The sequence below is a fragment of the Pieris brassicae genome, chromosome 7, assembly GCF_905147105.1.
Source record: "Pieris brassicae chromosome 7, ilPieBrab1.1, whole genome shotgun sequence".
Lineage (NCBI taxonomy): Eukaryota > Metazoa > Arthropoda > Insecta > Lepidoptera > Pieridae > Pieris > Pieris brassicae.
The window spans coordinates 11,751,721-11,769,210 of NC_059671.1; the positions used below are offsets into that span (position 1 = coordinate 11,751,721).

Here is a 17,490-nt window from a genome sequence, read left to right on the forward strand (position 1 = left end):
CCGTGAATTCAAATAATCCAAACATTGGTTTAAAGAGATCGCATCAAAATGAGATTCACCGACAAAGGTCAGAATAAAATTCAATATTGGACTATCAATCTTGTAAGCTTCTGTGGTTATTGAAAGAATCAGGTATTGTAAAATCGCTTATAATATCACCTTTGTTCGGTGAACCTAATGGGATTGTTATGAGATTTTACGGTATTTAATATATTTTTTTGTATTATCTTTATAACCTAAAAAATAAAAGTACACTGCCATAGGGAACAAACTTTTTAAATTTGTTTTGATTTTCTTTTTAATTATACTTTGTAGATAACTATGTTTCAAATGTAAAAAAAATCTTAGCTGCTTATTTTTTTGCCATGATTGGTAAATAAATGGGCTTTTATTATTATTATTTATATAAGCAGTGTAGTATATTAAAACTGGATTCAACCTACATATAACAATCGTTTTTATTCTTATTCTATATATTCGCTGATCACTACAACCTTATGTAAATAATGTAATTTTCCGTTTATATCCGTTAATGTTATATTTAAATAATATCACATCTTAGGGTCTTGTCAGGTCATATTTAGACTAAAGATTTATAAGAAAAACTTAAATTTTCTAAGGTAATGTCATTAATTCAAATGTATTAAATTACAACGAGCGTACACAATATTTCAGAACTCTTGCTATCAGATTTGTGGTTGAAATATCTATGTTAGTTATATTTTCTGAAAGCTTACTGGGAGCAGTATAAATTGAATTTTTTACAAGGTATATTACGATAATAATGAATTAAGACCTGGAAACAGTCCTGTGCCTTTTATGATATATTGGACCTCAGTGTTTATCTACTCTTAAAAACTAAAATTGTTGTTCAATGACAGCCCAATTCAAAATGCATATATTTTAATAATTTGTTGTTGGCGATTACGTATTTGGTATTAAGTTTTAGAAATTTTTGAAGTACATTATCGTATTTAAATTTTCTCGAAGCACAGCACGAAATTCAATTAGGAGATGGGACGCAAAGAAAAACATTAGCTATTGTTTCTGTGTGCAGTGGTAATTCCAAATTCATTGAAAATTCTTTCCTCGATTAGTATTCTCGCAGCGAATCAATAATGTTACTGTTTTTAACTTTCGATGTGAATACAACTGCGGCTGTTTGGAATTATCTATTAGTTTACTGAGTGATAAATATAGAGGGTGGTGACTAACCCTAATGTTCTCCAAGAACTCGGCTTCTTAGTGCCTAGCGTATGTGCGACGGCGAAGGCCAAGGTTGTTTGCGATACCAAGGGCTAGAACCAGTCTGGTGCAGATCCCCGTTAACAAAGAAGTTGCGCTTACTGAATGCTGTCTCCGACACTATCGACATCTTTATACGTTCGCAGAGTGAGTTTTCAGTAGCGATATTGTGTATATGATGTGTTTAATATTATATATTTTATTATATTTCGACGTTATCGCATTGGCGTACTATAAGGACAGTGGATGTACTTTTGTTAAGAAACATTTATTAAGAACGATTGAAGAGGTATGTTTGATATTACGCACTAACATCTAAAGGTTTCAGAAAACTTGTAACATGACGTTATTGAACGCACAAGAAACCACAGAGCATAGTTCATAAAACAATATTATTTTTAAAGTATTTCTACTGGATTTAAATGAATTTACGTTCAAAAGTATTTGCGCTTTCATCAACATTAGTTATCATTAGGGTCATATTCTTATTAATTCTCATGAAATATATATTTTTGATGTTTATGTTATTGGCCTTAGTATATAAGATAATTATTTAAATTTGTTCGATGTCCTGGTGTACCGAAAAACTGTGTCCAGTATGTGTTTCCACCACACTTCTATAAACATTCCTTTATTTTAAAATATGTACAATAAACTCAATAAATAAATTAACAATCTTCTTAGTGCACTCAACAAACGACGATTGAAGACGTCGGATAAATCAGGCAAGTTGGAAGCCTGCGCCGCATAAGCCAATAGCAAATTACGCTCTACTGATCAACACAGCTGCCGACTTAGAGTACTAGTTGTCTTGTATCTAGCCCGTATAAAAGCGAAAGGTGGCCATTTTGAATTGAATATTTTTTTTATCTTTTCTCTGACTATAATTAATATGAAGGTATAAAATGAATTATATTAAATGTCAAACAGGCATTCTTCGTTTAAAAAACATGCATTTTCATTTGTAACAGAACCTATAGCTCTACTATATGGTATATGATAATACGTGGTTTATGTTTCAACAGGATGAGACAACGAAAGGTGCGTTACGTTTGGTTTCGTGCTTTTGAGAATCAAGTATTTTTCTTACGTATGAAAAGCAATATTTTATTATTTGGTATATGTTGAGCAGGTTTAAAAGATTTGAAATAAATTATATACAACCTATAACACATATTTGTGACTTCAAAATCTATTATATAGTTTTTATCATTCTCTATGATAAACAAATGGTTAGTATCCAATGTAATAGGAGGGAAACGGGCAGGAGGATCACCTGATGTTAAGTGATACAAACTCCCATGAACACTCACATTGCCAGAAGGCTCGCAAGTTGCCGGCCTTTAAAGAATTGGTACGCTCTTTTCTTGAAGGACCCTAAGTCAAATTGGTTCGGAAATACTCTAGCAGCTGGTGCCACATAGTGGTGGTGCGCGTCAAGAACTGCCTTACCTACGCAAAAGGTTTATAATTATATAAATTTTAAGGCTAGACGAGATATATAACATGTTTACCTTGACGTCTAATATAGAGTTGATTATAAGCTAACCATCTAATGTTAAAAAGAACCCCTTGTTGAGACTTCGTTACAAGACAAATTACCAGTAAACTTCAATTATCGATTTGCAGTAAGCGTATATATATATATATATTTCTCTTCTTTATTTTCCAAAATAATATATGTATATATAATGACAATATGTTACATTAGAAAACTGCTGTAGTTTGTATTAATGTAACCATAGCAGTCTTGTCTTGGAGCGCAACAAATGCATATAAAAGTAGTTTTTTAAATTTACTGCTTACATTGGTTAGCGTTAGGCTATCTAATATTTGCCTGGGAAGATCATTTATTAGCCGCGGTAGCAAATACCTGAACGTTCTCTCGCCATATACGTTGTTTGCTCTCGATGAACAGAGCCGAACTTGTTACCGCACGAGTCTATACGTCATACTCCACTCCTTTTTTTATGTCATCTCGAAAAAAGTGCTCGACTAGAAGGCATTTATTAACCTTTTCTGTTATTATTTAGGGGAGTGTTTTGCAGTGTTTAAAAATTCCTCTTTCTTCATTATTATATGAGTCGAGGACATTTCTCGAGATAATGTGTTTGAGGACTCGCAATTGGAATATATAAGGTTGAGATACGTTGGATAAGTTCTACCGTAGCCATTTATACCGTAATTAATGACTACTCGCAAAGCGCGTTGTCAAGTGAAAGTTTGGTTTTAAAAGGGTATCCATTTCTGAGTCTTGTTATTTGTGCCAAAAACTGTCGAAGCGTATCGTATATTTATAAGTTCGAATAGTTAAAAATGATACCAAAAGTGTATCATAAGTGCAGGCAACATTACACTTCAGTCAATGAGTAACATTAGCTACTCATTGAATAAAAATTTGTAAATAATTTTTGCACAGTTTGTTTAATTTTAATTTTTACCACAACTGTATTATATGTATTCATAAATGAACTTCAATAACAATCGTTGATTACATTCCGGTTGACCATGATGATTACCACCCGTTAGTTTTAATAGGTATTTTTTAAATGATTACGATAAAGATAATAACGTCAATATTAATTTTATTTTCAAGGAACTAAAACAATGTGAATGCCCGGCGAGCTCCTGCAACTATACCCTCCCAGTTCTCAAGAACTGTTGGGATGATATACCTGGGCGCTTGAAAGTATCCACCGAAGAAGCCGTGTACTTCAATCTTAAATGTTAGAAACACTCCTACAGAATGGGCATAGTCAGTGGACATTCCTCCTACAGAATACCCTCTCATGATAGCTTCACTTCCAACTGAGTAACCAAGAGGAAATGGATGGTCATTGTCTTCAGCATATTTATTCATTGCTTCTGCCATAGCGACCCCAACAGTATGTAGACCAAGAGCTTGGGTTGACAAGGTTGGTTCATGTCCCCAAGGATAGAGGACTTTGGAACCAAAGCTGTCAAACGAGATATACATCCGCAGTCTGTTAAGGTTTTCTTGGATGATGTCTCTGAGGTTTCTCGTTTCAATTTCTGAGAATGGTCTGTTGCCTGGGTAAAGCGGAGTGCAAGGTGTACCCTCGGGGCCAATGGGCCTCCAAGCGAACTCGAAATTTCGGTCCATATCTGCACCAAGACATACTACACTCAAAGGATGATTATCAGTCGAACGTGTCTTCCGCCACACGACACTCTGAAAAGCGAAGGAGATATAAAGGAATCATTCCAAGAAATATTATTATGGGTTTTACGTCCTTTATAGAAAAAAAATATAAAAAATTGTAATATAAAATTGTGTGATAATACCGTTAATCATACTTGCCTCGTGATAACTTATATACATCCAAACAGCTTTGAGTTCTATGTATATATAACAAGTATATGACAGGATTTGTGGATTGTTATTTGGTTGTAAAGGTATATGGGTCATAAACAAATCCAGTATGAAAAAAAATCAGCATTTATTAAGAAAAAAGATAAAATAATCATGGCAAAAATAGTATCAGAGATCAAAGCCTTAATTTGTACTGATAACTAGATATTTTAATTATTAACTGTCCATAGAAAATGTGTATTTTGGCTAAATAAAAATAAACTAAAAAATGATGTATGTATTAGAATCAATCAATCTGGTTGTATTATTCTTCACATTAAAACGACTTAAAAAATAAACCCTCTTGTTTAAAAAAAATATATTATTTTATGTCCACAGAAGAGATTTCTTTTCGGTGGACTCTTAATTAATTATTACTAGCGTAAGTAGTTCAAAGTAACCTCAGCTCTTAATTAATGAATAAAATAAGAGATCATAAGAACAATAGATGACGAAACTATACTCTAGCGTGTTAAAAACGTATGCTTGTAGTAAGTCCGCTAGATCGTTGATGAGAAGTTCATCATCTTCGCTGTCGCAGTGATTGAAAAATGTTATTTAACCAGCTAAGGTTGTATAATCAAGACGTCTTCATCGCTGCCTGTGCGTAATGGCTGAACACGTTGCAGATGAAAAATTACATTAGAATCATCAGAGTCTGATAGGAACCTCGTCTCTTATAGGGAATAGTGAAGGGGGATTCTGGGAAACTGTTTCTTCTTCAGGTGTGATCAGATTTGACCCCTAAATAATAACAAAATCTTTCATGCGTGTTGTGACGCAATACACAGTATAACTATTTGTGTCTGTACTGAAATCCAATGTATATATAATACTAGCTGACCCGGCAAACATTGTTTGGCCATGTTAATATTTTTTAGAGAATTTATAGTGTGTGTGCACTTGAACCCTACGGCCCAAGAGTCTCTACTCCAAAGGGAACAAAATTGGAAGTCAATAATTCAGTTTCTATCTAAAAACTTATAACAGAAATAATGTGTCTTAGATAGATGTCTTCTTTGCTTGAACCTAGTGAGAGTAGTCAGAACTACCAAATTTTATTTAATGTAATTAGAAAAATTACTCACCGAAACAATAGAAAAGTTATAACTGTCAGGATTTGCAATTGGCAAAAAGATCCAGTCAAACTTATCAAGCAAATCAGGCTCCGTAACATTTTCGACGAGTTTGTGAATTGCGTATGTTACTGGAGGTATAGTCAGCCATTCCCTTCCATGCATACCTCCGTCAATCAAAATTATAGGTTTTGATTTGTCTTCAAAATTTGTTGTGGATACTTTGAGTAAATTAATCGGACGACCGTTGAATGAGTTTGAGGGAGTTTCCAGTTTCGCGACATTTGGGTAAGTTTCAGCTATTTCTTTCAAATAGTTGTCAATCTGAAATTCAATGACTTGTGTAGAGGCTGTTCTATGAAACATTATATTACAATTCTATAGATCTTGGGTCCAGCGCTGACTTGATTGTATATGTAGGCAAGTCAGTGTTCAACTTTACCTATCAAACAACGTCGATTTTTAGTTCCAACCATGTCCATTTGGTACTCAAGATGTATTTACCGTACGAATCGTTTATTTTTACAATAATGGAAACAATATTTTATTTTCAAGGAAGTTTATTTCACAGTAGAATCGCTCTTGTAAACTTTATTATATTAAAATATATTTTTTAGAAGATTTTTGATTTTTGAGAATTGGCGGCAAATCTAAAACTCTTGTTATACGTCAAAATATAACGCGAGAAAATTGTCGGTCAATGATTTATTAGGACTTTCGTCGTGGGCTTACTCAACAACAAAGCTATGATAGGCTGCGATTAGCATTTCGTAATGAAGACCCATCTCGTGCCATTATTTACAATTTGTTTAACGAGTTTAAGTCGACGTAGATCTCAATGATCATCCGCATGATATGACCTATCAGCAGATACGGGCAAGCCTAAGCATTGGTATGAGTCAAGTTCAAAAAATATTACACGAACATTTAGGCGTCAGGAAGCTCTGTACCGGATGGATGATACTTAAACCGACCACCAGGAACACCTTCGCATGGACTGGTGAATATTTGACTATCGCAGGTGTCCAGATAATGAGGCATCCACCATACAGTCTTGACGTGGGGCCCTGCAACCTTCATTTATTCCCAAGAACTAAAGATAAAATTCGAGGTATTCGCTTTACGAGCCCTGGAGATGCGGTGAAAGCGTACGAAAATGCCATAGAAGAGACCCCTAAGGAAGAATAAGCCCACTGCTTTTCTCAGTGGTTCCATCATCATCAGTGGTTCATCGAATGCGACAATGTGTAGAGAGGAACGGAGATTACTACGAAAAACAATAAAAGTATTGGCAACTTTGTACATTTAGCTGTTTTTTTATTTTCTAAACATTTTCAGTGTTACCTAGGTATTGCGAGTTACAGAATCCTGGCGTAGTTATTGCAGCATATATTTACCTCTTCCGTTGTGTGATATACATCATAGGATAAACGGCTGTTAATTTTATTTGAATTAGTCCATAGTCTGGAATAAATTATATTGATTAAACATGATTAAAATTTTGTAAAATTAACGTGGCTTTAAATATTTTTCTTTTGGGAATCGAACCCAGTATTTTTTTTTAAAGAACAGGGAGCAAACAGGCAGGAGGCTCACCTGATGTTAATTGATACCGCCGCCCATGGACACTCTCAATGCCAGAGGGCTCACGAGTGCGTTGCCGGCCTTTTACGAGTCCCTTTTGCCTCTATTTGGTGGCTTTTGTCTTTGATTAAAGGTATTCATATATATTGTTAGGTTCCATATTGATTAATCCGCGATGTCACTAATTATATAAATGCATTTACTGGAGCGACATTAGGCTCTGGAATTACGCTAGAAAAACTTACTTCTAGCTTGTAAGTTACAAGCCCCATATTGCAAGTAATTTATAAAACATAATTGAATGATTGAAATGTATTTAATCATTCTAATACTTTATTCGTGTCTGTACTTTTTCGTTATTATAATGATAACATATAATTTACGAATGAATCTGGATAACACATACCCAATTTCTTCTTCTTTCGCAAAGATCACACTAAAGAGACACAAAACTATTACCGCCCTCATGATTATACATTTAAAGTTAAACTGCAGACAAATGCAAATATAAGACAATAAATTTAAGCCTTTTATAGTTTTAACGCTATCATGTTGTAACTATAAATATTGATAAAATTCTGCTTCTACATTACATTGGATTTGACACACTATACTTTATTTAAAATAATAATATAGCGTTGCTAAAACCTTTTAGGTCTGGGCTTTAGATTTCGTAATCATTGATATTGCTTAACAGGCAAGTGTCTATATCATGCCGGTTTTCTTACGATGTTCTCCTACACACATATTGATGCACAGCTGCCATTAAAACCCAAGAATGGGTCGAAAGGCGCACGCTTAAACCACTAGGCTAACCCTGGTCATAGATGACATTGACAGCTTCATTATTACTGCTAGGCAACAATCAACTACCAAAGATTCAGGGCGTATTAAACGGGATGACGAATCGTATTAAGCGTTAAGAAATGTATGAAAATATGTCTCAATTTGCAGAAACTGGCGTACAGTGGCGTAGTATGGGAGAAATCGTATTATGCGAGAAATCTTATTAAGCGTGATCGTCTTAAACGGGTTCTACTGTATTTGTATATCTATCTATATTCACACTGTATTCCTGTTTATGCTAATATAAATCAATAAAATTCTGTGTTTACTGCACAAGACATTATTCAACAGAATTGCCATCTAAAGTTCTAATATATAACTACTAAACGGATACATCAACCAATAGTCTGTATTTTTTCTCGTTCTCCCTTTCTCACTCTCTCTCAACTGGTCTCAATCGCTCTCTCCCTTTTCTTACAATAAAAACGCTGCACATACGTAAGAATTTTACACTCATGCGCCTAAAGTAGTTTCTCTTTAAAAATATATTTCTTTCCAAGTAATATTCAATATTAAATTATGTACGACTTTAATCAATTGACACCAAATAATTGAAGTGAAACTTCTTTATCTATGTCTAAAAAAATTACCGTCACATTTTTCGGTCACGCGCCATCTTTTTCTTGTCCCTACCACGGTTGATTCGAAGAGTTTCGGAGCCATTAAGAACAAAAACATAATAACGATAACAGTGATAGTAATAATTATATTACAATTAATGAAATTCTGTAATAATCTTAGTAGTAATAAGCTAAAATGAAATAATTGTGTTATTTGTATTCATGTCTATGATAATAAAAGCCTTTTGTTAAACTTTATCTCATTTAACTTTATTTAACCAATTTCTGTAAAGTTGCATAGTAGATAATTTTTCGAAAAATAAGGTCATAAAGAAGTTTCACTTCTTACGTGTGTACACTAGTACACGCACACAATTTATTTTATGTATATATATGGTGATCGTGTGATTAGATAATACGATATGGTAGATGAGCTGATGTGTTGGAATTATAACATGGATCGAAAGATATGATAATAATACTGATTACTTTTATTTGATATTTAAATATTGTATACATTCTCGCAACCATTTTGTCTTTGTGGTGACAGCGCCGATCCGTTTTTCGTGATCGCAAAACCATGTAACCGGCATTTTAAACCTAAAACGACTTCACCAAATGGCCTCTGGCTTCCCTAAAATGGATGATAAACGATGTTACAGGTCGACCGTTAATAATATGCAATCACAAATGAAATTACATAACGAATAAGGATTTTTATAGCGTCTTAATCGATATAAACTAGATACCACAATGCTGTCAGAATTTTTTATTTTACAATGCGTTCCTGCGATACTGTAATTTCCAATAACGAACCCAAGATTCTTGTATATATCTTTTCTATATCCGGGGCGCTGATAATGAGGCCCAAAATTTCATCTCGGTGTCTTGTTCAAGACATTCAAATACATATAAAAGTAGTTTTTCAACTTACTTTTTATATTGGTTAACGTTAGGCTATCTAATAACTGAACTAATAACAGTCCATTTATTAGCCGTGGTAGCAAATTCCTTAACGTAATCTCATTGTTACTCTCCATGTACAGAGCCTAACTTACATTACCGCTCGGGTGTGTAAGTCATGCTCAACTCGTTTTTTTATGTCATCTTGAAAAAAGCGCTCGACTAGAAGACGTTTATTTAATTTTTCTGATATTTGCAGTGTTTAAAAATTTATCTTTTTTTCTTTTATATGAGTCGAGCACATTTCTCATCTCTTCATCTATTAGATTATTCGGTACTACTATAATTCCTAGCGAAGCACTGTTGCCCTAGTGGCTTCAGCTTGCGACTCTCATCCCTGAGGTCGTACGTTCGATCCCCGGCTGTGCACCAATGGATTTTCTTTCTATGTGTGCCTTTAACATTAGCATGAACGGTGAAGGAAAATATCGTGATTAAACCGGCTTGCCTTAGACCCAAAAAGTCAACAGCGTGCATCAGGCACACAAGGCTGATCACCTGCTTGCCTATTAGATTTACAAATGATCATGAAACAGATACAAAAATCTGAGGCCCAGGCCTGAAAAGGTTGTAGCGCTATTGATTTATTTTATTACTATAACTCCTATAAGATATACGACAAACAAGTACACAGCAGTCAGTGTTTTATAATATAATATGTGGCAAAAAATTCAATGACAGAATTCAGTTGCAATAAAGTTGATTTTTTTTTTGGTATCAGGAGTGAAGAAATGATATCTGGATATCCAATAAGTTGAGTATTGCTGAAGTCTGTACTTAGTAATTTAGTTTAATTACTTCATTAACTAATCTTCTACTAAAGCTATCTAAAAACCCGTTATCATTTCATTAATTCGGTGCAGATTAAATAATTTAATCGTAAGGGAATATAGATAATAATGTTGATATATTTGCAGGTTTAGTGATAGTATCACAGTTCACAGACCAAAATCAAATTGGTCAAAATGTATAAGATATTTCTTCTTTTCCTACTGTCCCCTTGTTTAGTTCTTTCTAAACATGAGGAATACTTGGGGTGAGTACCTTTATCCAGTTAATAATTTAAATAATGGTAAGCCATGTATCTGTTGAAAATTAATATTACCAATAAATACTAAAAATAATCAGAGAATACTCGTCAACGGGTTATATTTGTAGTGACTGGTCGGACTTGAATTTGTGCATGCAGTGATGTTAGTTATTAGTATATGCTTGTTGTTTCCACGATAATATAAATGCGTGCTCCTATTTCACCATGCCGACCGCTGATAGAGGACAAATCTTTGATTTTTATTTCTTATTATGAATTACTTAAAGATGTCATGTGGAAGATCATGTAATGATGCAGCTTTTTGTAACATTTTGTAAAACAAAAAACTTTGCGTTTAAAAAGAGTGGCAGAGAGATTATTGCCAGTTCGTCTCGTCTGTTCTACGCCCTTGATTTGAAAACTGGTAGTAAATGTAAAATTAAAAGCATTAGAATATGTATTTCTTTATGACGTTCATAAGCGTATACTGTGTTACCTGATTGAATAAATGATTTTGAATTGGAATTTGAGTTATTTTTTACTAACAATATTGTGTTACAGGCACGCTCTGTATGAAGTTAGAGTTTCAAACGAAAACCAAGGATCATTCTTAAATGAAGTGGTACAGCGTTTCTTCTTGGACAAGTGGCACCCCACAATTACTGGACAGGATAGCTTGATTCTAGTCCCAGGAGACCTGAAAGAGGATTTCCAGAAGGAGATGATCAGAGCGAACATCGCTTATGAAGTCAAGTGTGACAACATTAAGGAGTAAGTCAACTTATGGATTCCGTTATATTTTTTGTTAAGAATAAAATTCACTTACGATGGAAAAACAAAAAAAAACAGTGTTTTTCAAGTGCCTTGGGCGTGCAACCCTTTTCCACGGTCGTGCGTTATTGTGTACCTTCTAAAAGCACTTGCTTGTACGGGGAAGGCAAACATCGTAAGAAACCACCATGTCTCAAACGCAAAACTTGTAATTAATACACAGTAGGTTTATAACCTACTTGTCTATAAAATAAAAAGATTGCAGAAACGGATGCAATCTAAGTGTGGGAAGAATTTAGGATTTATTTATATTTTATTATATAATATACAACAGTATATAGATTTTAAATTGAAGTATTTGTCATTAGACTTACAAAAGAAATCAAAATAAATGGCCCGAAGAGGCTTTCAATAAGTTTTATTTTAAATGATGTATTAAACTAATCCTTGATAAAATAATGGTCCCAAATTATAATCAACTAAAATTTGTTGCTCATACGTATATTTTTAATTATAATTATTTGAGTAATAAACTAAATGTCACACTAAAGCTAAAACAATTTTCTCCCAGACAATTAGACCTTGAAGATCAACTGCTGTCCGCAGCAGCTGCGAGAAGCAACAGATCAAGTCCAGCTCTACCGTATGATGTTATTCACAGATACGATGTTGTAGGTATCCGAATTAAAGAGTTTTTAAAGTCAACTTCAGAGTTTGAATAATTAAATAATTACTTATAAGTCATATTATGAAGACAACCTGCTGTGACGGTCAATTGATTGCCCGATAGCCAATAACATAATACAACACAAGTTTATTCAATGAATGAAAGGGCATGAACATCATTGAAACCTTTGGAATGTAATGTATATTAACGTAATTAATACAAACACATGACATCGGACACTAAGACAGAGCTAGTCTGTGCGGAAAGAAGAACCGGCGGCGTGGCGGTTATGTGAACTAAAACTTATTAGTTATTATTTCATTTATTATGTTAAGTATCAGGATGGAACTATAATGATGTAACAGTGTTGATGACGACAAAAAAGGGAATTTCGTATATCTGCCCTCTAATAATTGTTTTAAACACTATTTACGAGTAACTACGTCTTTAAATGCATTTTCCTTTTATTGCATAACATATTTCTGATGTCTGTGTAATTCACAAAATCGGGGTTTTCTAGATCTCGATTGCGATTAATCATAAATGTATATAATTTACAGGTAAACAACTACCTACAAACAGTTGCAAACTCCTACCCAAATGTCCAAATCGCTAGCGCAGGAAAAACTGTGGAGGGCCGTGACATCACCTACTTGAGAATATCGTCAGACAACTTCCAGGTAATTAAAAATAATATCCCACAGACAAGTTAAAACAATGCTATGTTAATTTTAAACAATCGAATATGTTCCATATAAAAAAATAAATATGTATTTAGAAACTCAAAGCGAAGTTAAGAGGTAAGTTGGTGGTATTACCAAGTTTATATAAACGTATAATAATAATGTTGGAAATACAGAAGTCAAGTAAAGTCCGTGTAAATCATTGTAAACCTTGTACCATATAACTTTGGATAATTGTTATGGTTATAGAAACCAAGCAAACCAACTTATATTACCATTATATGCCTTCTATACAGGAACGATTATCCGTTTTACCTGAATCTATCCCGTGGTTAGACGCTATCAATTATATTGATAGTCAACTCAGGTGTGTCAATAAACAACTATGCTTTTTACAATTTGCATATAATTAAATGTTTAAAAAAATCGTAACATATTTCAATACAGAAGTCCACAAAACTTTTTGAAATTCAATATAATACATTTTATTTCTTTTGATAAACACATTTAGAATACCTACATATAATACATACAAAAAAAGTAATTACGACTTCGCTATCAAAGAAAACGTTTCTATGTTACAGGTGATAATTTTAATACGATAACATGCGATGGGATTAATTTAAATCGCTAATGATTAAGCTTGGATAAATAAATTATATGCGTTATAATCGTTACTTTATAAATGTAAAGTTCTGGCACTACATTTTGAATACATATTTTGTAAAGCTACCGCGTACTATTGTGCAGTAAATCGTTAAATCATAAATAAAATAAAATTTTAAATTATATATCGGTAAATGTCTAATATGTAACTAATGACAATATCATCACTCCTTTATTCAATAGTCTAGATTGTTAATAGTTTTGAAAAACAATACACTGAGCCAATCGTTACAATATCTTATAAATACATTTCATACTAAATTACGTAAGAACATTTTGTAGGTAGAACAGAGTATGAAAACAGGTTTTGACATAGTTTTATTTATTAAAAAACGACGCAATTATATGGGAAACCAATCATACAGACGCTAGTAGTGGGACACTTAACTAGACACAACCCTGTATTGTGGAAAAATAGACATTGATAACATTTAATGACTACAGTGTAAAACAATTAATGATTTTAATACTCATAAACAAAACGTAAAATGTATTCTTTAATTAAGACAGAACTAAACAATACAAACTATTTTAATACCATGTTGAATATTATAATAACAATATCATGACATTTATCCATTGGATAGTGTAAACACAAGTTTTTTTTTTAATTCAGTCCAGAAACAAGCCCGTCGTGTTCTTGATGTCTTTGCTGCATGCTCGTGAGTGGGTCACCCTTCCCGGTACTCTGTACGCCATTGAGAAACTTGTCATAGACGTGCAAGACCGAAGCCTGGTGAACAACATTGACTGGATTATCATGCCTATTGCCAATCCTGATGGCTATGAATTCACTCACACAAATGTAAGTAACACAAGCAGTCGTATTTAATTAAAGATTATTCATAGGTTAACTATACATTATTACTAGGTCATCTAGGTTAATTGAAAGCCACTTCATTTTCTAGAAATCGAACCTTTAGACGACATAAGTTATGGAACTCTCAAGTTATGGTTCCTTTTTATTTACCAAATTATCTGTAACTATTAAAATAAACTTTCCTTAGTTTAAGAAACGTGATTTGTGTATTTACCACAATTTATTTTATTTGTATGTTAATTTTGTATTCTTTCAGACCCGCATGTGGCGTAAGAACCGTCGCCAAAATTCCGGATGGTCCTTCTGTCCTGGTGTCGACTTGAACAGGAACTTCGACCACCAGTGGGGAACATCTTCCAGCTCTTCTCCCTGCAGTGACACATTCCACGGTACTGGACCCTTCTCCGAACCAGAAACAGCGGCTGTTAGGAACGTCCTAAATGAAGTCAGAAACCGCTTAGAGCTTTTTATTGACCTACACAGTTTCGGCAGCATGATCCTCTATGGATTTGGAAACAGACAGCTCCCTCCAAACGCTCTCACCCTTAACATGGTTGGAGTCAGAATGGCTCAGCAAATTGACGCTGTTAAATGGAGAGATAATAGAAACTACAGAGTAGGAAATATAGTTGACCTACTCAACTATGGTGCATCAGGTGGTTCCAGCGACTACGTCCAGTCTCTAGGAAACCTGCTTTCATACACCTATGAAATGCCTGCTTATAGGAACCAAAATACATTGAACGGTTTCCTGGTAGACCCTGCCTTCATTCACCAAGCTGGTATGGAGACTTGGGAAGGTATTAAAGCTGGAGCCCGTTATCTGATCGAAAGGCGTTACGCAGCTATGGCTCGATAATTTAATTCTGTTTATTTGTTTATTCCTTTACAACTTGTGTTTGACATAGCGATCGATTGTAAAAGAAGAAAAAAATAAAATAAATAATTCTCCAATGTCCATACAATTTACCATTAATTTAATCACATTTTTAACAAAATTCGTAAGTGGGCGATTGATCCCTTAAAAGGCAAAAATACTGTAGGTATTTATATAAATAAACTATCATATCAATTTAAATTTATATTTAAATTTGTATAAATCAGTACTATTTAAATGCTTGGAATAAAGGTGATTTTTTAAGGAATGAGTAAATTAACTATAGTGTTTTTGTACGTAAGCAACGAGTGTTAGAGAGTCGTTTATATTATCAGACAACTCAGTGTGTTTGAAGACAAAATTGACAATTAATAGAAGGTGTATAAATTAATGCTGATTATAACATATTTTTATACGTAAGGGCGTATATGCAGTGTATATTTTTGGAACCTAAAAGTTTAAACAACTATTTCTTCTACGCTTAGTGTGGGGTATCGAATAGTTAGATTTTGACACCACAATGGCTATCTTATAGCAATTTTTACTGCGCTCCACACCTATGTAGAGCTATAAAATATTTTCAAACCAATTCGATTTCAAGAACTGAATGTACCAATTTTTAAAAGGCCGGTAACGCTGTGTCTGTGAAGTTAGCCGCAGCGCAAATAAAATTGTAGTTCAACACACAATAGTTCTATAGTACCGGATAGAAATAACTACATACAAATACATTTCCAAATATACAATATTAAATTAGTTCTAGGTATAACTTGTGTTCACATAAATCACAACCCTATAACGATGATTCCATTTTTTGGCTCGTTTGTCCCCTCTTTACTATACAAGAAGTTGAAGGTAAAGAGAGGAATAACAGTCACTACTGCTATTCGAACACTTATGATAAACCAATTAAATAAAAGTGTTCATCACTATATATTCATGTTTAATTTCATTCGATCTCATAATCTAAATAAATTAATGGACAGTACATTATTACTGATTAGTAAGGTAAGTTTTTAATGATGAACTTGCTGGGAAAGTAATTTTAAATAACCTACTAATATATATCTAATATATAACTGGTCCAGGACTAAAAACTGTTACAAAAAAACTTTAATTATTTTGAATTTCGAATATAGAAGAAAATAGAAGTTGATGGCATTGTAGATGGGTGTCAGTAGGAAAATAGTAAAAAAGGTTTTAAATGTAGATCTTGGTCTACGAGCATACAAAATAAAGAGTGGGCACTTACTTAATGCTCATCTAAAAGCAATCAGGCTTAAGAGATCGCGGGTGTTGTGAAAGCGGTACGTGAAAAAAAATTCTCATTATCGAAAAAAAAAATTACGTGGGTGCAACATAGACATCATCCACCATTAGTAATGGTCTGGTTGGGAGTGTCCTATTACGGACCAACTGGACAAATGAACCTCATTTGCGAAAAGGGGGTCAAAACCGGTGCAAAAGTGTACCAAGGACGGTTTTGGATCGGCTTGTCAAAGACCTGCCCAGCACGCAATTTGCGGGACATCACTTCGTGTTCCAGCAGGACTCTGCGCCTGCACACTTAATTAGACATGAGGATTGGCCTTCCTCCAGACCGGACCTTAATCCTTTGGACTATAAAATTTGGTAGGTCATCTTTAAAAAAAGCAGTCACTGAAATCGATATGAATGTGGTGCGTGCTGCGATAGACGACTGGCCAAGGCGCTTAAGGCCCTGTATTAAAAATAGGGGAGGACATTTCATGCTATTTCTATTCCTTAATTAATGTGCTATAAATTGATATATCACTCAATTCAAAACTGATCTGTACTTTGGTTTTTCTCATTATTTCGATTTATGACAGAACTTTGGGACCGACTACGTATAATATTTTAAAAACTTCTTCGATTTTGCGCCATTTCGTTTTTTGTGTTCCTTATCAAATTACAATATTGCATGGGGTGTTAAAGAAATAGGATTGCAGTGCCTTGCACAAAGTGGGTATGGAGCGGTCGGTCATCTTACAATCTTATCGCAAGTAATGAAAATTCCCGCTAGGACGCGTCGTATGAAACAAGGCCTGAAACTCGGTGCTTATCGTCGATATACAAGACGTAGTTTTAGAGAACGTTGCCTGCTTTAAATGAAACGGCAACATTGAGTCTCTTAAAAATCTTTCGAACAAGCAGTGGCGAAATTACACTTGGAGACAGTCTGTAAATCCGTAGATTCGTGGCCAAACAGATTAAAGGCCTGTATAAAAACCAAAGGTGGCCATTTCGGAAAGAATTTGTGTGGGTTATGGCTGGACTAGGTTCATATAACCGTTCACAAGTTCTGTGT

The 17,490-nt window shown here is 33.9% G+C and overlaps 2 protein-coding genes across 2 annotated transcripts; one reads left to right on the top strand and one right to left on the bottom strand.

The window, feature by feature from the left end:
* Positions 1–4,850: 4,850 nt before the first annotated feature.
* Positions 4,851–7,814, bottom strand: LOC123711856 (carboxypeptidase B-like). Its single transcript, XM_045664697.1, has 4 exons — positions 7,685–7,814; positions 7,092–7,158; positions 5,707–6,018; positions 4,851–5,362 (listed from the first exon to the last, which is right to left on the bottom strand). The coding sequence occupies exons 1-4, from the start codon at positions 7,744–7,746 to the stop codon at positions 5,270–5,272; spliced, it is 534 nt and encodes a 177-aa protein (XP_045520653.1). The 5' UTR covers positions 7,747–7,814; the 3' UTR covers positions 4,851–5,269.
* A 2,753-nt stretch (positions 7,815–10,567) lies between these two features.
* LOC123712552 (carboxypeptidase B-like) lies at positions 10,568–15,242 on the top strand. Its single transcript, XM_045665711.1, has 6 exons — positions 10,568–10,683; positions 11,239–11,448; positions 12,020–12,119; positions 12,676–12,795; positions 14,081–14,269; positions 14,541–15,242. Exons 1-6 carry the CDS (start codon positions 10,613–10,615, stop codon positions 15,141–15,143), a joined length of 1,293 nt encoding a protein of 430 aa, XP_045521667.1. The 5' UTR covers positions 10,568–10,612; the 3' UTR covers positions 15,144–15,242.
* Positions 15,243–17,490: the final 2,248 nt, after the last annotated feature.